General features: G+C 39.5%; 1 protein-coding gene across 2 annotated transcripts in view; it reads right to left on the bottom strand.

The window, feature by feature from the left end:
• LOC130169490 (tetratricopeptide repeat protein 28-like) overlaps window positions 1–16,642 on the bottom strand; it is a 166,075-nt gene extending 149,433 nt beyond the window's left edge. For both annotated transcript variants that reach the window (XM_056376305.1, XM_056376306.1), the window contains exons 1-2: window positions 16,505–16,642; window positions 13,020–13,319 (exon numbers count right to left, since the gene is read on the bottom strand). In XM_056376305.1, the coding sequence (XP_056232280.1) occupies window positions 13,020–13,319; window positions 16,505–16,534 (330 nt within the window). In that variant the 5' untranslated portion in view covers window positions 16,535–16,642. The remainder of the gene's footprint in view (window positions 1–13,019; window positions 13,320–16,504) is intronic.
• Window positions 16,643–21,234: the final 4,592 nt, after the last annotated feature.

Raw genomic sequence — 21,234 nt, 5'->3', positions numbered from 1 at the left:
GCAGTGATCTCTCACAGTCTCCTACGTGAGGATTAAAATGGAAGTAGTGCTTTAAGACTGATAAAAAAAAATGACTGTTTGCAACAGATCAAGCACACAGATGGACAGTATAGAAGTTTCCATGTATGTTTTGAGCGTCTGATATTCAATAGACAGATTTAGGCTGGAGTATCGTTTTAATGATGCTGACGCTCCGCTGTGCCTGCAGGGTGCCACCTGTCTGGATGTGGGTGGACATAATTGATGTTCACATCAGCATCATTATCCCACCTCCACCTCCTCTGGATAATTGTTTCAATGTTCATAGTAATGACATAAAGTAAAATAGCATCCGTGAAACATGACATTTGCTCATTGTCAACGCAGTGTTGACTGTTGACTCACCACCTGCTCCGTCGGCCCAATGGGGGAACATTTACAATTAGATGTGTGCAGACAATTTACTGTTGATTCCCTTGGTCGTGGTGCTTAACCTCTCATTTCTTTTCAGCCTTGACTAATGTATGGTATCTATGTGTCAAGTTAGACAGGAGAAACATGCACAGAATCACTAATAACTACATCACTGGGTCACGTTTTGGTTTTTTTTCTCTCTCTCTCTCACGGGTATACATAAAATTAATTTCCCTTCAAATATATAACCTTTCAAATTAAGCAAAATAATATAAAGATAGACAAACTTCTGCTCACTAAATTAAAATTGCTCATTTGCAAGGTAATTACTATTATGGTTAATAATAACAGGCCAAATAATCATGTCCTGTCGAGCCACTTTTGATCTAGATTTGCAGTAAACAATTAAGATAACAGGGGGGTTTGTATTTAAGAACGCAGCTGAATGTTAAAATGTTTTGCCTTCAGTCTCACTTTATTATTTATTTTTTAATTTATCTTGCATTGACATTCTGAAAGATTGTGTCCACTGTTTGCCTACTGAGGCACTGCTTTTCATTCTTTATCTGCCCATGTCCGTTAAAGAGGGATATGGATTAAGCAATTATAATGTGTGTTTTTTTTCTTTTAACCTTTTCTCCTTTTGCTTTTTAACTTAGTACTTTCACTCTCATTTACCCAAGTGGAGATTTACAGTTACAAAAGGGTCAGAGAATTTTCAACACAAACTAGTGGTTGCCTACAAGACCAAATGAAGTGGCTGCCAGCGGTCTAAATGTGGTTGCTCAGGGTGACTGGGCAATCATTAGTGAGAAGGACTGACAGTAGTTATTATGCTTGAAGAAGTGTTGTGACTCAGTATTACTTCAGTCTAATATACTACTACTCCACCCTGACAACCAAGTGCCTGGATTTGTTGAATTTGTTTTGTTAGATACCAGGAGTAAATGAGAAAATATGTCTGTCCCTGCAGGGGCAGGGTTTTTATTTTTCTAATCACTTGAAAAATAGAAACCCTGCCCCTGCAGTGGACGTAGTACTTACCATTTGCATATGTATCAAAACATAAACAAGTGCATACAAAAGCAACTCCAATTGCACACTTGCTTTGCATGTGAATGGGTTCACAAAAATGGTCTTAAAACATAATCTAACAGAAAAGCATGATTGTGTATTCCAGGAGAGTGAGTTGCCAGGATCACAGAGCGTGGCTCGAGTCAGACTAAACATTTTCATTGGTCGCACCGGTGTGCCTGACATTTAGGAGGTCTGTCTCTGTGTGTTGCTTTTTTTTTGTTGTTTTATTTTCCACCTGCATTCTGGGAAAACCTGCCCCAAGTCTGCCTCTTATTGGCTCTGACCCTGATATTCTTCTTTGGCGGATGGGGGTGGGGAAAACAATAAGGTATGGGTGTATGTCTGAAACCCTGTACGCCTCCTCGAGTGGCATCACAACTTTAAGACATACCAGTAATTCAAAATGAAGAGAACCGCTGATTTTTTTTTTTCACCAAGGAAAATGCTGCAGTGCCCTTTAAGCCTGTCCTCGTTCCTGAGAAGCAAAGTCTAGACCCGACATCATCAGGAGGAGGTTGTAGTGGATGGATGAGTCAACAAAAACACAGGACTTTCACACGGGAGAACACTGTTCATTTCCTGTGTGAAACTGATAATGAATATTGCTTTTATACATGACTGTTCCACAACTTTAACCCTGTGTTTATTATTGTAACCATGACAATGAAGGTCCTCTAATCTTAAAAATCTCCAACCACAACCTTTTCCAAAAACCTAACCAAGACGTTTTCATGCTGAAATCCAACCAAACCATGACCGCTCCACAACCTTTACTATGTGTTTATTATATGTGTTACCATGATGACAAGGGTCTGGTATGCCTGCTGGTAGTATGCGCTTACAGGTTGTATTGTATTGTTACCATGACAACGACGGTTCAGTACACCTGCCACTGATAGGCTCCTGGGTCACATCAGAGGGTAGGGACAAGCGACCTATAGTCGTTCAGGTTGGAGAACACTGGCTTCATCATAAAATGTGTCAGTGTTTCAGTGTCAGACGTGTTGTTGTCAACGTGCATGAATCACCCAGGACTGTTTTGAGAAACATTCAGGCGAAATTATGTTATTGACCAGATGTCCACAATCTCCTAATATCAAGCACATTGAACATTCAGATGGAATATCCACTAACAGGCGGGAAAAGCACCAGCGTTTGCACAGTCAGATTCGGCACTGACGGCCTCAACAAGGGAAGCTACAGGTGTCCTCACCACAGAGTGCGGCAGCTAATATCAGGGCCAAATATAAGATTCAATGAGCTACTGAGCAGAGATTTGTGTTTTTCTGGTCACTGATTGTATACATTTGATTGTCCAGCTCATTAAAACAGCAACACACTCAAGTTCTGTTTGAGACCATACGTGTGTGTGTGTGTGTGTGTGTGTGTGTGTGTGTGAGTATGTGATTTTTTTAACACCTGACTGGAACAGCTCAGCCTCTGGTCAAATACTGAGATTATATCCATAACCATGGAAGTCATTTGTCACATTCGCACACATAAATACACCACCTGCATTCCATGGTTTTTTCGCTAATACATCTCCCCAGGCATTTCCATTTTCGTGCTGCTGCTGCTGTTGTTGTTGCTGGTACATTTCGCTGTAAAACTCATTATGGCGAGAAAGAATTAGAGGGAAGTATCTAGGTAAGACACGACAGTGCAGGCACTCAAACGGCTAATTGTAATAACCTGACACAAGTGAGTAATTTAGCTGCCTAAACACGAGCCCTGAGATCTTGAAGGAGCACTTTAGAAGAAGGAATTAAGCTGGAGGCCATTACACGCCAAGACATTTGGACAGAAAAAGAAGATCAATCTTTTGCTGGGTTGGATTTAAATATTAAATAGTCCTGCGTACCGTCTCAGGATGAAATCTTGAGATTATCAGAGAAGTTAACATAACATTGTGCATATTGCATTCTTTGTTCCAGAATGCCCTCCAAACATCCATTATTTATTAGGAATCATCTATCATTAATCATATACGACATGCCAGTTAAGTCGGTAATCACAGAAAAACTGTGACCATGCAGCACTCACTTAATGGACAAAATTAGGTCATATTTAAAGTAAAGCTTGATTACACTTCATGTTCTGGTTCCACTTGAGCGACAATGATAAATAGGACTTTGTTTTCTCCTGATATATGAAGTGATTGCTTCAGTCCAAAACAGTGACACGTTTTAAGTGACATATTATTGAACAAATGTGTTCTATTAATGTGCACTGACATTTTAAACTGGTGTATACTGTGATTTGCAAAGTAATGTAGTCTGTTTCTATTTGCAATAATGAAGAAAAATGTCTTTATCACTCATTTCACTTAAAGTTACACTGTGGAGTTTTTTTTTTTTTTTGACCATGAATGACACTGTAAAGAAAGCCAAATGTAGCAGAATTTCTTTTACTTAATTTCAAGAAAATTCAGCTAAAGAAAATGCTAATCAATGCACGTTACCAACAACTACTGTTATGTGAATATTAGGAGTTGGATATACACATGGTGGTGCTAATTCTCCAGTCGGGTGCCATTAAATCTGCTGCAGAAGAAGAAGGTGGAACAAGATGACGATTAAAGTAGAACCAGTTAAACTTTAAATGGAGAAAAATAATGCAGAAAACTCGATGGAAATGTAGCATTTATGTTTATTTTATGCACTAATTTCAGAAACATAATAGTCTCATTATCGCTCCACAGAGATCTGATGTCTGCCACTGTTTTCAGTCTCTTCAGTGGAGCGAAAGCTTCACTGAATGCATGTATGAACATATGTATGAATCATACAGAAGATGTTCCAGATGATCCATCTATCTATATCATGATCTACTAGCATACACACAAGAATGCACATGCACATCATGAGCAAGGAGTCATGTCATAAACATTTTTACTAACTGTGGCTGATAATTGGTTTATGTTTAAACATGTTTTACAGATGTATGCAGATGCATATCTAAGGCCATAAATATGCTGCTTCCTGCAGAGCCTCAGTGCGTCAAGGGGGGGCATGATGACTATCAAACTATAACTGCCTGGAACATAAGGATAACATGGATGGCAGAGAAGCAGACTGCACTGCAGAAGTGATGCTGCTGTTCTCCATCAATGAAAAAACTACAAACGTTTTAAGCCTGCAGGCTAAAGTGGGAGATACTAACAATATACAAATCCCTTCCCTTAAAAGATACACTCAATGCATTTGACTTATTTCAGCCCACTTAAACTATATAAAAGCTATTATGCAAACCCAAATTATAACACTTAAATTATAAGTTTGTCAAAAATAACTTGTGTGTTTCTTATGTTTTTGCCATATTCAAATAACACACACAAACTGGATGAGAGTACAACTGTGACAGCAAGAAATGAAATACTCAGAACAGGAGATGAACAGAGAGGTAATTCAGAAAAGGGTTTGCCACAAAACCGAACACAGGTCTTGACCCACTTCTTTCCATTCATTTCAAGTCAGAACTGATTTGACGCTGATTTTCTCAAACTACCACACTGCTTCTTTCAGCCACCTGGAAACAAAATTAGTGGCACCTTTATCCCTACCAATTTATTTCTCAGGGAGGAACCAGGGCATATGACTCATTCAGGGTAGGAGGTTACATCATGAAAAGGTGCTATATGAAACAGACCACAAGCTAAGAAAGGGACACTTTCCATTAAGACGTAAGCAGAGACCGAACCTTGCACCTCGTTAAAGAGGTGAAAGATAAAACAATAAATCTGTGATATCATGTATCAGCAGAATCATTTCTCTGCATTGTAATATTGGTATATATCCGACACAACTGCTGGCACTGACACAAGAGAAAAATGAGAGTCTACTAGTCAATGAAAGGTTACAGGTGAAGATGGCGGAATCAGGAACAACATGAGAACGAAAAAAAAAAAAAAAAAAAGCTATGCTATTCATCTTTCCATGCTTATGCAGTGTATACTAATGGGCTTCTTGCCGGTTGCTCTCTGCTCTACAACATTTCCCCAATGGGAGAGCTTCCTCCCTGCAGCAGAGCCAGGCTGTGCTAATTCTGGAGACATTCAGGTCTGGGGCCCAAGCCTTGCCAAGCTCCCAGGTGGGAGGGGCCAGCACAATATGAGGCTGACAACAAGATGAACCCCTGGAAGAAAAAAAAAAAAAGAGCATCTGTATAACCCAGCTTGTAAAGCTGATCCACTATCAGTGGCAGGCTGTTATGCCATGAGCATGGCAATGAGCTTGCTTTCTCTGGGCCTTTTGACATTTCTTGCCATGTAATAGCAAGCAAAAACCTATTAAGCTGGTAATCAAATGATGTATCCGGAGGGAAAAAGCATTCTGAGGTACAGACGTTCTTTAACATGATTGAGAGTTTCTTGTTTGAGGTGCTTACCTAGGCTTTGATATACTTTATTTCATTTGGGACAAAGATGCCGCTGTATTTAATTTTCTGAATAGCTTATCTGCAAAATGGCATTACGAAACAAAGAAAGTTTTATACAAAGCTAACACACACAAAAAGTTCAGTACTGACCAAATTAGCCAGAAGAAACACAGATTAAACACAATGAATTTAGATCCATTATGTTCTTTTGGAGAAGATGGTCTAAAACGACGCATCTGTGTGAGTTGGGCAGTAGGTGTTGATAGGCCAGACAGATTATCATCAGGGTGACATCAGCTCCCAGCTCTGACTCATCCAGGCCCCCAGGACAGACTAAAGACAGACGGCTGTGGGGTGAGAGGGAGGTCATCACACACACATCAAACCACATTACATCATCCCACCCTGGAAACCTATTCTTTATGAACTTTGTAGCATCCAGCAAAGCACTAAGATACAACTGTACGGGGCTTATGGTTAGTGTAAAAAGGAAAAGCTAGGCCAATTTTCTTTTTTTTTTCTCTTTTTTTTATATGTGTGCGTCTGGTGTTTCTTGAAAGCAGATTAAATTCTACTAAACACTACAATTTGGTGGGGCGCCTGGGTGGCAGAAAGGAAAACCACTTGGCCACCGTCACAACAACCCGGGTAAGCAGGATTTGAAAGCTGCCGTTCCAAATTGTAAGAAAAAAAAAAAAAAGAAAGACAGACAAAATACTGAACACATCAAGAGTATTGAGTTAGCAGACTGGAAACAGCGGCACGATTCTGGATATAAATTCTATCAGTTATATTACTGGTATAATTTACGTGTTGTGCCTGAGCTGCATTACTCACTGGCAATTCAACAGACACAGAAGCAACATATAGTAGAAAATGGTGACGTGAGCTGATTCTAACAGCATGTGTTGGATGTTGATGCGTTCATTCAATTTTGAGGGAGTCATTAGAATGAAAGAAGGAAATGGGATTTTGAATGGAAATCGCATCCATCAGGTTCATAATAATGCGGAAGCTGTAATATATTTTTGTTGCATATTACTGAATACTATCACTTTGGACACAAAACGTTTCTAAAATACAGCATATAGAGTCAAATAGGGTAATTCAAGAAAAAAGCGTCTTTCTATAAAATATCCACAAAGCAGCAAAAGATGCCAGGTAAGAGAGTCTGGTGTTTACCAAACAGACAAATGCAGCACAGGATTATTTTCATCTGATCTGCGTAAAGAAGGACATAGCTGCCAAGGAAGTGCTGTTGAAATCAAAACAGCAGACTCGTGTGTATGTGTGTGTGTGTGTGTGTGTGTGTGTGTGTGTGTGTGTGTGTGTGTGCATGGTCACTTTCCCTCCATCATGGCCTTTGCATAAGTGCAGCGCTGCTTAGCCACAATAGCCTTCTAAAGGAAAAAGAGAGAATTTAACTGCTCCCGCTCATTTCACAGATTTTCCAGACAAATAATTTCAGGTTTGTACCCGCTAGCGCCAACCCTCTGTCCGTCCCGCTCTTTCTGGCCTATAATTACATGCCATTCATTTGATTTGTTCATTAGTTCAAGCCTCGGCTGGGTAGAAGCAAAACGGAACCCTCTTATTAGTGGTTCATGACTCTACTCTCTCCATGGTGAGCGCTGGAGCTACGGTGGAAAACAGCAGCAGAGCAGTGGGAGAGGGGAAGCTGGCAGGAAGACCTTATTTTAACCTAGGGCACAAATCTTCATGAAGAGAGGCAGTAGGGAAAGCATTCTGTCATAATAAGTGTATATCCATAAAACCTCTCACATGAAAACTGCTGTGGTGTTCAGAAGGTCAACAAACGCATGATCAACAAACATTGAGATTACACATAACAAAAACTGAAGGCATGGACCAACTTTTTGGAAAAGAAGAATTTACTCTGTTGCATTTTTTTCAATCTTATGCAATGTGGCACTTTTCAGACTGTTTAATCAAATTAAAGTTGCTTTAATCCACTTAACATACAATCGTATTATCATGCAGAACAGCTGCATCAACACTCGAATGGGGTAGGATATAGAACTAGGACTACATACTAGATCCTCTAGGACCTTACACTGTCAAAGATTTGACTTTACTTTGGATCAGTCCATATGTTCCATTAAGTCAACAATCTTCTATTAAATCTATTAATATTCCACAATCTATATGCAGCTAATTTCTTACATTTGTATTTTGCAATTCAGTTTTCTTGTTTTTTTTATGGATGGATGGATGGAACTCCTCTGCTCCCAAGATTAAGTGTCTGATCTCCTCTGATAACTTGAGAAAGTCATCAGTCATTACTTCTGACAATTACATTCACAAAATATTCCTCGTCTGTGTAGCAGGGACTTGTGAAGGATGTGCAGTTGTAGATGAGCTCCTGTGCCCCATTTTTCACTACAACCCAATAATCTGAGAGCACAAAAAGGCGAGACACAATGCATCTGATTTGAGAATTCTACCTAGTGAGCAACTTTCTCTGCACAACATCATAATGAGTCTCTGCTGTCTATCGGTAGTCTCATGACTAACTAGAGAGGCATTCATATTTCATGACTATTTATTCATAACTACAGGCAGGTATGCAGGTTGATGTCAGATGCACTCAGTTCTTTCAAATCAAACCAGATCATGCTAATCATAAATATGCATCGAGGTATATTATAAATATTCATTGATGCATAGAAATGGTCCCAACATACACATAGAGTTCAGAGTTCTGTCTTTATTCTTTTAATTTGTTCGTTGTTAGCGAGGAAATATATGCGCTCTAAACAGTCAGCAGCGTTCATTCACAGACTGAATTGTTGTGACTGAAATCTAAACCTGCACAGAAGATATTTTTGTTGTTTGAATGTTTTGCTTTACAAAACTGAGTCCACAGTGATGCTAGCAGCTCCACAAGGCGCAGCGGTCTTTCGACCTAACGGCAGCATGCTAACAAGCTCACAATGACAATGCATTGTGATGTTAAGCAGGTACAATGTTCAACATGTTCACAATAAAAAAAAAAGCAAAGTTGAAGATGATATGAATGTCATTAGTTTCGGTTTATAACCAAATACCAGCAAAATTCAACAAATTAAAATTCTGACTTGATAATGGCACCAGAGGAAAAGTCAGGGGATCGCCAAACTTGTTTCTATTCGTCCTAAGGGGGCCATGAATGTCATTTTAAGGCAATGTATTTAAAAAAAAATTGTAAATCTCAAACTGATGGTGGTGCTAGAGGAAAAGTCAGGGGATCACCAAAGTCAGTAGGATTCATCCTCTGACGACTATAAATGTATGTACAATGTTTCGTGGCATCCATCTTATAGCTGTTGAGATGTTTCAGTCTGAACCAAAGTGTTGGAACAACTGACAATGACTGACAGACATTTTCCATCCATACAGGATGACTGACAGCTTTAGCATTGCAAGACAATTTCAGAGAAAACTATGTAAAAGAATACAAACACTACATTACAATAATACAAATGATAATATAACTCGGTGTTATCATACTGCATTAAAACAAACAGGCCACCTACATGTTCTCTGCTCTACAAACACAAAAACACACTTATTTTAGCCTACTTACTGTTACTTCACTGTGATGTTTTCAGTTCATTATTCAGCATGTGTCAGAATAACAGGATAGGTCACCAAAATGTTGAGATAAATATTTCAGATGGTGCAAATGAAAGCAGTAAGAAAGGTACAAGAGCTATAACCACTCTCCACATGAGATCAAAAGACAGGTTCTTTATTCTTTTCACACACCGAGATCAGATGAGAGCTGGTTTAAGGGACTGTCGTACCAACAGGGGAGCATTACAACCCAGTGATTTTCATCCACATGAAAAGCAGAGCACTGCTGAGAGTGGCAAAGGATGAGGTCTTCAATAACACACATAATTCTTTTCTTCCTGTTCCAAGCACAGTGACAGCAAAAGCCAGTGTAATCGCCCAGCTCTGCAGGAAAAAGAAGCTTTATGCCTCTTCGAGGTGTCAGCATACACTCCTTACACAATTACTGGATACGCTGCTGCTGTAATTAAAGTCCCCTTTCAGCTCTCCATACACCATGACCTTTTCCAAGGCAAATACTCATTGTCTCACTTAAACCCAAGGCCCCTCTACCGGGATGTAAATGGACATTTTTATGTTTGCGAAAAAGAAAAATGTATGCAAGCAATAGCATGCACTGAAAAAAAAAAATGTACAGGCCCATCTGAGAAATGAGGCTTGATGGGTTTCACCCATCATTATGAGTGGGTGTCGGCGGCAACTTTGGCAATTAAGACTTGAAGAGACAGAATACCCTTGATAGGCACCATCATAACCTATAATCAGAAGATATGCAAATGATAGAGATGTTTCCCCTGACATTGCAGTGCCAGTTGTCTTCTGGTTCCCTGGGAACTCTCCTGTCAGCGCTCAAGCAGAAGAATGGGAGTGATAGCAGAAAGGGCTGTTTGTTTAACATGTCACTGGAACAGCCGTGTTGAGAGGGAGGGAGCAGATGGAAGAGCAGAGTAGACAGGGAATCTATCTAGAAAGGGTATTGTCCTCTAAGTTACTTGTATATGCCTAAAAAGCACTTGCAGCGCAACACAGAATCGTAAAATACTCACTGCCAATAGATGCTGAAGCATTCTCCATCTTACATACTGTAGATGACATATGCCCATTTAAAGGGTTAATTAAAGTTTAAGAGTGTGCTACAGTATCACTCCTATTGTACTTAAAAATTAATCATGCACATGAAAGCTTGATTACACACCACACATTTTCTCCCAGTTTCCCTCCCACACTGGCTCATAGAGACAAAATGTGAACAGACACACACAAGTGTGGCCCCCCTGTCTATGAAATGACACCCTATTTTGTTCTCATTTAAGCTTTTTATATTCAGTAAGAGGGTGGGGTACAAAGGGCCTAAAGCTGTCTTGGGTCATTAAACCACACATTTTCTTTCTTCTTTCAGAATGTGTTTCCTGGCACTTACGACAGGGAAAGCTGACAGATTAGACAGGGGGCTCCTTCCCAAGCTGGCTGTGGGCTTCAGGAGGGTGGGCTGCTCGCTGGCGCTTGGGGCAGCAAAACCATGCCTGTCACTGTTTGACGCGCCAGTCCAGGAGTGCAGTCATAGGGAGGTATGATTGATGATATTATGTACTCACGCAGGATCTGAATGCCAGCACACTACTATGATTTAATCCCTGTTCCTTCATCAAACATCCAGGCATAGCAGATGGACTGTACAACGACAAATCTTTCTTTCCCCGAGGCCAACGCTGTTAGTGTCTAGACCACCATTACTAATCAGTTCTTTGAGGCAGCATGAACTGAATACAGGATTCAAATCACTATTCATTCATATCCGCTATACAAAGTGGATTTGAAAATGCAAAATTATCAAATTCTAATCAGAAAACCAGAATTTAGTTGCACTAAGTGTCTTTTTTTTCTTGACATATCAGAGAAAAAAAATGGAAGATGGATTTGTTGTGACCTTGGCCTCCACCAGTGCATTTATCAAGTAGAAAACCCACCTCCCACGAAATTCTCCATGGTGGCTGTAAGCACATTTCTACCACAGAGGTGAAACATTTGGATTTCCTTGAACCCACTGAATGTAAAAAAAATAAAATAAAATCTTGGAAATTAAATTGCATGAATGTCTTTTTGTCCTGCACAGACAAAACGCTTCAAATTCCTTCTTGTTTGACAAGAGTGACCCCTAGTGGTGATTCAAGAAACTTAATTTAAAACATTAGGATGCAGCCCTCTCTATATTTGTCAATACCACAGACACATTAATCCCTTTGTTTCATGTTACCAAGTTACCAACACAAGGGTCAGACTATACACAGACACACAGTCTGCTAACACAAACTTCAGCATGAGAGTCCAAACTGTCAGGCAGTAAATCCTAGAATAAGCAGAGCTACACTGCTGAGATTAAGCCAACCATCCCCCAGTCAGACCACAAAGAGTTCATTGTACTTGGATAGCATATAAAAAGGAGAAAGGAGAATGATTTTGGCAGTGATTTTCAGTTATAGTTTGGCCCCACTGGCCTCAAAAGGTTATGAAATGTCTCCCGAATGAAAGAGATGTACTCTATATTAACGCTCAGATGCTACAGACTGAGATGTGAAAAAATGAGACTATTGTTGTAGAATTGGAAATGTCAAATGACAAAGAAGAGTAATTGCACTGAAAAATATCTAAAATAACAGCTGGACAGCAACTGCATATTCATAATAACAAGAATATGAATAACCAAAAAAAAAGAAAAGGAGGTGTTAACAGGACTACATTTGTGACAGGCATTCATTCATAACAGTTTTACTATTCTTTTACTATTGAAAAGTCCATATACTATGGGACACTGCAGCAAGCACACAACATTGTCTGTGTAATAAAAAGTGACAGTCTCAATGTCAATGCAATGCCACATCTTTACAGAGGAGGAAACCTACCTTAGCATCCGAAGACGCATGACCTCAGATCAAAGAAGAGGTGGCCACTGATGCATCATCGGTAGCGACAAATTATCATCAATACCACTCTACCACATTATCATCAATCTCTCTCTCAAAAGACAAAAGTATCTCTCCATGCTAAATCGTGAAATCAATGCATTTCTATCACTGAGAGGAATTGGTCTCCTAGTGATCTCTGTGGCTGAGTAATGTGAAATCTATCGCAGGTTAGTCCACATGGCCTGTACAAGATCAGAGACAAGACCCCAGAAAATTGTATCGATCAGCAGCCACGTGAATGTAACTGAGGAGTGAAAATGTGACTCAAATTTTAGACACTTTGAATTGAAGATAAGTCATCTATAAAAATAATTTATAGTACAATAACAATGTTACAACTACGGTACTGCCTTATTACCTACTGCTCTATTATTACCTACTATGTGGACAAAATGTCACTTTTATCAGCAACACAACGAAAATCGTTTTTTATTAAACACACTTAAAATTGCAGCATGTCCCCATTTCAATCTGTGCAACTAATTCCTGATCATTAAAGATGAAATTGCCAATGCTGTGGACATCAGAGCCACCACATTAGATTTGTTTGTTTGTTTGTACAATTCTTGGCGATGACACTCCATTGGTGCACTTGAGAAAAGCCAATCATTTAAGATCTACAATATCACTTACCTTGGGCCATTTGGGATTAAGCTCACAAGCTTTTTCAGCATCATCCAGAGCCGCTTGGTGATGTCCCAGTTTGAGAAGGGCTGCTGAACGGTTACTATACAGGATGCAGTTCTGTGGGTCGGCTTGCAAGGCATCACTGTACAAATGAACGGCCGCCTGGAAGTCACCGCGCTGACAAGCCTCGTTGCTCTGCTGCACTTTCTCCATGAACTCTGCTTTGCTGAGACCATACCTGGTCCCATCGTCTCCTGGAACACATCGGATAGGTCTGCCCACTGTCCGAGAGCCGAAGATTGAAAACTGGAGAAACAGACAGAGAGGAATGAAAGGGCTATAATCAGTGTGACTGAAAAATATTTTTACAGTTAAATGCTAGGAATGCCTTTGAGCAATGCCTTACTTTTCAGTAGTTTTACTTTTATACCAAACTGCTCTACTAGAGAGATATATTGGCCAGTGTTACCTGATTATACAGGAGTTAGAACATGCAGCTCAAGTGGTAGGGAATATTGATGTATAAATGTGAAGGGTCTTTCTGAAAAAGTGTATGACAAACAATAAAAACATGTATACTGTGGTCCCATGTGATGATTGAGATCAATAGACATTTTTCACAGCAGGAATTTTGACTTGTCATAGCAGGCAAAGCAGGGCGGCACAGTGCTGCAGTGGTTAGAACTGTCACCTCGGGGGCGTCGTGTGGCATAGTGGTCTAAGCAGGCGCCCCATGTGTAGAGGCTACAGTCCTCGCTGCAGTTGGCCCCGGTTCGAATCCCGCATCGGACGGCCTTTCGCTGCATGTCATTCCCCCTCTCTCTGCCTCCCCGTTTGCTGTCTCTCTCCACTATACTGTCCAATAAAGGCATAAATGGCCCAAAAAAATATACTTTAAAAAAGAACTGTCGCCTCACAGCAAGAAGGTTCTGGGTCGAACCCCAGTTTGGGCCTTTCTGTGTGGAGTTTGCATGTTCTCCCTGCGAGTAGTCCGGCTTCCTCCCACAGTCCAAAAACATGCATTAGGTTAATTAGTGTGAATGAGAGTGTGAATGCTTGTTTGCTCTATATGTCAGCCCTGCCTTAGACAGGCAAATGTCAGCTGGGATTGGCTCCACCCCCCCGCGCAACCCTATAAGGATAAGCAGTAAAGATAATGGATGGATGGATGGATAGCAGGTTGAAAGCACAGTTGTATTTAATAACATTAGTAATTGGTGAACTCCATTTTGTTTTGCCAGTCACAGGACCCTGGTATTGTGCACGCTAGCTCACTCCTATGTCTTCGTGAGCCATCGTTATTTATTCTGCCTGTAATTTTCCTGTTGTGAAAAGTCAATGTCAGCTGTGAAAGAAATGTCTGTAAAAACCAGAGAGGATATGAGCAATATAACTGTACGAAAGTTATTTTAATTGTTAATTTTATAGGTTAAAGATTGGCACAGAGACACAGCATATAAAATCCACTCCATATCCCACTCTAAAATATTAGATAATTAATATAACACTAAATGGACAATCAATTTATCTTTTGGGGTATATTCTGTCATGACAATAGTTTTAAAAGCGTCACCACAATAATGTGTTGAATTATTGTTGTTAAACATTTTGTTTTTTTGTTTTGTGTTTTCTTCTAAAATGAGACTGTTGGGAAATTGCTGATTTTGCTCACGTACTATGATTAACTCACCTTTGTGTACAAAGGACCAACTCATCAAGGTTTAAAACAGGGTAGGACTTTAGCAAAGCCTGTATTTACTCTGATGTTCACAGCCATTTACTTACTATTCTTCTACACAGAGGTTTCGACACACAACAACAATGTAAAGTTCAGCCTAATAAAGGCATCTTGATTACACTGATAAATCTCCCACCACAACCAAGATAATACCTGCCTTAGAGCAATGCCGCAAGCATTAATGTGGGATTGAATCTATTATAATACCCATTCATATTCAACTTGTTGCACTCCTGGAGCAACTGGCAGGCAAACCATTTGAATGCTAACCAATTATCATATTGATTTAAGTCTCACTGTAACTGCAGCCAACCAATAAAGTCCGATTGATGAAGTAGGTGCCGTGTCCATTTAACGTGGACGGTTTGCTGAGTATTAGTGAATCATGAAATTCATCTCAGGTTGCATGTTTTTTGGGCCAGCTTCCATTATACCTCTTTCTCACCACACCTCCTCGGACTGAATTCTGGGATAGGGCAGGCTTGGTAATTACTTCCAGAGGCCCAGGGAGTAGCAGCAGCAGACATGAGGGCTTTGGGTATCAAGTAGATTCAACATCAAGTTATAGTGCGGTACCGATCAGTTCCTTTCTTGCACCCTTTGACCTTCATCTTTCCCACATTTTTTAGTTCTTCTCTTTGTGATAACCATTAAATAATCTTTTCAATCTTCATGACAACAATTCGGAAATGATTGAATGCCTGCTTTACTTTGGCTGGTCCCGTGTTTTATATTGTGCCTCTAATAGCCAATTCAACACTTGTAGATCAGGAAAAGGTCATTTATGCTTCACCAACAGTTACGGTAACCCAGTGGGATATGTGCACAAAGGTTTTAAAACAAGTGTTAACTGCTGGCTTTATTGCTGTGAGTGCCATGAGAGGCAACCCACCTCTCAGAAATACACAAACAGACTGAGGGGGTGACGTCCACACCGCAGCTGACAGCACTGTTACAAATACTGACATTCAAAGCCTTGCTCTTAAAGAAATGTCAGGAAAAGCATCTATTATAGATTAGTTCTTCCGTGGGCCCAAGTGCATGCATGCACGTTTATCCTTCAAACAAGCCTTAGCTTAAATCAGCTAGTTAGAAGGGATCAGATCGAAGGGAACTAATCAGAGTGATTTTACAGGAAGGTCCAATCTGTGCTGTCTCATCTGCTACAACATACTGGGGGATGCCTACGGTATGTGGGCAGCACTGGGCAGGAAGGGTGGAGAGATAATGAAAGCCTAGTCCAATACAGAGGACACCCTACCAACTTAATCATAAGGAGACAGACAGTGAGAGATTAACTCAAGTCTCCAAAGGCAAATATAGTCTGGACTGCACATGTTTACCGTTTTGTTGGGGAATTATGTGGATTTACTCATGGCAATACACACAAACTTGCTGCCTGAAGGAATTTGGCAGTACAAGCCTCTCTGTTCATGCAATAACAATATAAGTGTGGTTTGGGTTTACAGCCTATTTTGTGATCTGTATGATCTTCCACTGTCATCAGATCACATTTAAGTTGGATATTGTCTGCAACAGTTGAGCCCACACATATGCTGTGCAGTACAATACAGTATGCATGACTGGAAAATCGATAGAGGTCTTTTTACGAGGTTTTCGCAGGATTGGTCATTTGGTATTTCCTGTCCAGGACGCGAGGTAAAAAGTGCTATTCAGGAGGCAATAAAATACCAACAACTACAAAAATGGCAGGTCATACGACAGTGTGTGGAGTAGTTTTTAATCTATTTACCTTTTCTTTCAGAGTCGCTTGCTTCTCCATCCTGTCTGACTGCTTTGGTTTGTGCGGCGGGTTATCGCTCTCATCCCATCACACTCCTTGTTGACTGTTTTATCGACTGTTTATGCATCAAGAGGTGTTCAAAATGCAGCCAAGAAGTCCACGTTATAGTGCAGGTGTCGATAAACAGCGAGGAAAATCCACAAAAACGGAGCTGTGTGGCGTCCTGGAGAAACTTTTCTCAGGGAAAGTGCGCCATGTTGTCAAATCTTTTCCTTTTTTTTCTTGTCTTTTTTCCCCTGTTGCCATAGCGGATTTCTGAGCGCTGTGCAGAGGGAGGCATGAAGGTCTGTGGGAGCCTGAGTCAGGAACAGAATAGGAGTCAGTGAATGTAGCACTCGGTTATGATTTGTTTTGGTTTTACAAACCATTTAAAAAGTGGAATTCTGTACATACTCATACCTGGTGAAGATGTTTCATGTTATGTCCTGTCTGATAAGTGGAAAATTGTCAAATATAAAGTGTTTAAAAAATAAATAAATAAATAAATAAAATTTAAAGTGGGAAAAAAATGGAATTCAAAGTAAATGTTTGGTAACTTTCCGGTCAGAGGCATTCATGGACTCTGTAAGGTCAGGGGTGAAGGTGAAAAAGGGGCACCTACTGGTGCACCACAAGGGCTGATTTGATACAGGTTCCCTCATCCCAAAGTCACTACCTGTGTCCCAATTCAGGGGCCGCCTTGCTTTCCTCAGCAGTGAAAGCTTGGATCCAATCAGTCATTGGGTCATCATTCGTGGTTCAACCTATCCCAAGATTCATTGCACCCCAGTAATGAAAATAATATGGCAGCAAACAATGCCGAAAGTCTAAACAATACACTTTTAAATGTAAGTGCTGGGTTCCAGCTCAGCTGACCAGATAACAACTGTTGTGTGCAAATCCTCTGTAGGCAAGACCGTCTCATTTCGGTTTGGCCTTCGTGGTCTACAATGGCTGCAAAGGCCTCACGTCACAGCGTAAAGGTTTTTGGAATGGGCATTTGGTTAGAGTAAGCAGTGTGTCCCTAAGTGGTATCACAGCAGTAGAAATGCACAGAAGACACAGTATGTACTCACACAAAGACTTTACTGGCCTAGGATGACTTGTGTTGACCCAGCAATATACCTTAATCACTGCAGACACTTAGTCACATTATAGGGGGAAAAAGACATAGACTATATTATATATTGGGCAGGACTAACTCATGCTGAATAATAAAAAGCACAGTGTCTACACTGAACACCCCTGCAAGTATTTCAAGTCTTTATTTATTTGAGTATTTATATTTCCAAAATTAATTGCAGCCTTAATGGTGAGTTTAGATAACTTTTGTATCAATGACTATTTCTGGCCCTGAAGATTGAGACTACAATCATAATTTACAGGAAATTTGCAGACATAAGCAGGCTGTCTAGTAACACCAGGAAATGAGGCAGACTGATGCAACTCATGAGCTCTGAAAAATGTGCAGCTCTTCACCAGCAGATGGTGTAACAATCCTTTACAGAGAAGCCTTTGCCCTTGACACCAGTAGTTGTGTAATTCCCTGCAAAGTAACAAAAAGTCTGAGGTCTTGTAATAGGCCTTTTTCACAGCAGCCATTTTGGTATGAAACAGCAGGAAGAAGAGACATGTAATTAATAGTATTTATGACGGCTGATTTGCTTTAAGTTGTGCCAGTTTTGGGTGCCTGATTGATATGGCTCTTAATGGGACATTTAAATGGAGTGGAGTCATTGTTAAGGTTATTGGCCCCACCTGTGCTTTCCCTGCTCTGACAAGTCAAAATCAGCTGTGATAAAAGCATAGAAGTTTTTAGTGTCACATAAGTTGTCATAAAGTCAGCAACATGTCAACACTGGGGTGTCCTGTTACATATTACAATTAATATTTGTCTACACAACTGTGGTTGTTTATTATATTGGTTCCTACACATTTTAGAAAAGAAAAGAACAAGTATTAATGAATGTGCTTGAAATCAAGGCAGCTAATTTTGTCGTAGCTTTTTCCCCCACTTGACAGTATGCACAACCTCACTTGACAGAATGACCTACATACAGTTTTGGAAGAAGTTAGACACTTGGCCAGACACCATTTATTTCCCTCAAGGGCATAGGTTTGGTCTCAACATTGGTAGGGACACAACATCCCTTCCAAAACAAAAAGGACTTTTTAATGCTGTCAAGCAAATGGTTTTCTTCACATATCTGTATATTTACATTAAGATATCTATTTACATTTAAATTAAAACTTTACACTGTAACAGATCAAAAATATAACTAAAATAAACTTCAGGGAATAACTTAACGGAAAAGAGAAAAATCAAACAATATTTTTTGCATTTTTGCATCCGACAACATATTTACATGTATATTCAGTAGTACTACCACTGCTGCAACTCCCCTTTTCCCCTGGATTTTGATTTTAAAACCAGCTCCACCTTGACCTGCTACAACAGTAAAATGCTGATAACCCACTGATATCAGTACAATTTAATAATGTACGTTTGGTGATGTTAGGCAGGTAATAGGTTTTCATTTTAAATAACAGTGGCTGCTGGCTGGTTAGTTTACTGCCTACCTACCTACTACTACCTCTGGATTGACACTGATAACTTTCACATACACGGATCTGCTCTCCGCTCCTTCGTGTCGGTCAGTAAGTGCGATAGTTGTACATGACGTGAGCCTCCTGATAGTCCTCGCCGTCTCTGCCAATTAAATGCCAGCATACCTTAATTTTTCGATCAAGTTATCAAGCTTATTTTGTGGAAGTATCAAACTGCAAAAGAAAAAGTTGGACCACCAAAAACCACTGATTGCAAACATTGTATAAACATTTAGTATGGCCAAATGCAAATATGTGAACAGAAAACAAATTAAATTTGTATTCAGAATCAGTCTTTGTAAACTAAATTTAAAGGTTATTTTTTACATAGTTTGAACTAATAATTTAGAAATAGAAATAAGAAATAGAATAGAAAATAGAATGTTTTTCATGAATGTGCAGCTGCCGTCAAACAGTTTATTCAATATATTTCAGTCACTTTTGTCATGTTGAGGGGCGTCACTGCAGCACTTCACTGGCCATACTTATTATTTTGACAGTGCATCATTTTATCTATGCAATTACAAACTCCAAAGCATAAAAAAGCTCTTAACACCTGCAGACTGATAGCTGAGCCAGCTGTGAGCCAGCTGTGCTGTCATCACCAGAAACTGATGTTGCTCCAGATGATGGGTCAGGGAAAGAATGCAAGTGAAGGAAATGGGGAGATACCCTTTGGGAATACTGAATAGTTAGATGAAAATGTGTATGAAACTGTAAAAATGTACTATATTTCATTCCATTAAAAGCTGGACCATTGTTGTTTTATTAAAAACAAATGAACAAAAACTTGCTTCAGAAAAGAGTCTTAAAAATAATCCTGTCATTGTATTTCAACCATGGATACTGTATGTTTCCATTTTAGCTTTACTCTGATTTCCTTAATTTTTTTGTTTTATTTCAATTCTGTTTTCTACTTTCTCTTGCTTGTCAATTCCTGGCAGCCACTTAATCTAAAATAACAACCAATTATTATTATAACAATTATTGGTAGATAATTATATATACACATCAGTTATCTAAATTAAATTATTACAGTTTTAGCATTTAACACTTTTTATGCTTACAATATTCTAAGGTGATTGTTTAAAAGTAGAATTAATGAGCGTCTCAGTGGCTCACCTGGAACAACGCGTACCACATGGGCTTAGTCCTAACCACAGCGACCATGGTTTCGAATCCGACCCACGGCCCTTTGCTATATGTCATCCCCTCTCTTCCTTTCCTTGACTTTCCTTTCTATCTCTCACTATACTGTGACAATAAAGGCAAAATGTCCAAAATTAAAACTTAAAATAAAATTGAATTAAGATAATTGTTTAATGGTTTCTCAGCGTTTGACTTGTCAGCATGTTCACCATGAGGTTATGACAATCATTATATGTGATTACTGATCAATTAAGTCAGAAATAACACAAAAACAGCTGATGTGAAGGGGGTGGCAGCCAAAAACTTCCCTCTTTTATGCTCTTGCTGATGTCATCAATGATGTCACAGCTTATGCCATGACTGTGGGGGTGGTCATAAGTTGAAAATACTGTGTCAATAAGTATTGGTCTGATTTCGAGCGATTATACAGTTTGTTTAGAAAATTACAATTTACATATTGTTTGTACCATTGATGTTTACAGATAATAGTAACTTTTGTCAGTTAATCTTTTTAAATAGGATAGACTTACATACCCTGAATGAAGTTTGGTTCTGCCCAGGCTAATTGTTCAGAAGAGACAGGCAATATAAACAGTTGTTCTTTCTCAGCAAAGGGAGAAAGATGCCTGTGCCTGTGTGTTATGGTGGTCATGTAATGCCTAATACAACTGACTTTCATGAAATTTTGACTATAACTTGAATTTCTATAGCTAATGTAATTGAAAACTTTTCATTCAGTTGTTTGATAGCCAAACCTAGCAGCTAATGTAAGTTTTTCATTTTATGCTGCTAATGCTAATGAAAATATTATACACTGCCCAAAAAAATTTAGGGAACACTATACAGTATAACACCAAGTCAGTTAAACTTCAGGGATATCAATCTGTCCATTTAGGAAGCACAAGTGAATGTTTTGTGTTTGCTAGTGTCCTTATCACTACTGG

Source organism: Seriola aureovittata, chromosome 5 (genome assembly GCF_021018895.1).
Source record: "Seriola aureovittata isolate HTS-2021-v1 ecotype China chromosome 5, ASM2101889v1, whole genome shotgun sequence".
Lineage (NCBI taxonomy): Eukaryota > Metazoa > Chordata > Actinopteri > Carangiformes > Carangidae > Seriola > Seriola aureovittata.
This window is presented reverse-complemented; position numbering and strand designations above follow the sequence as displayed.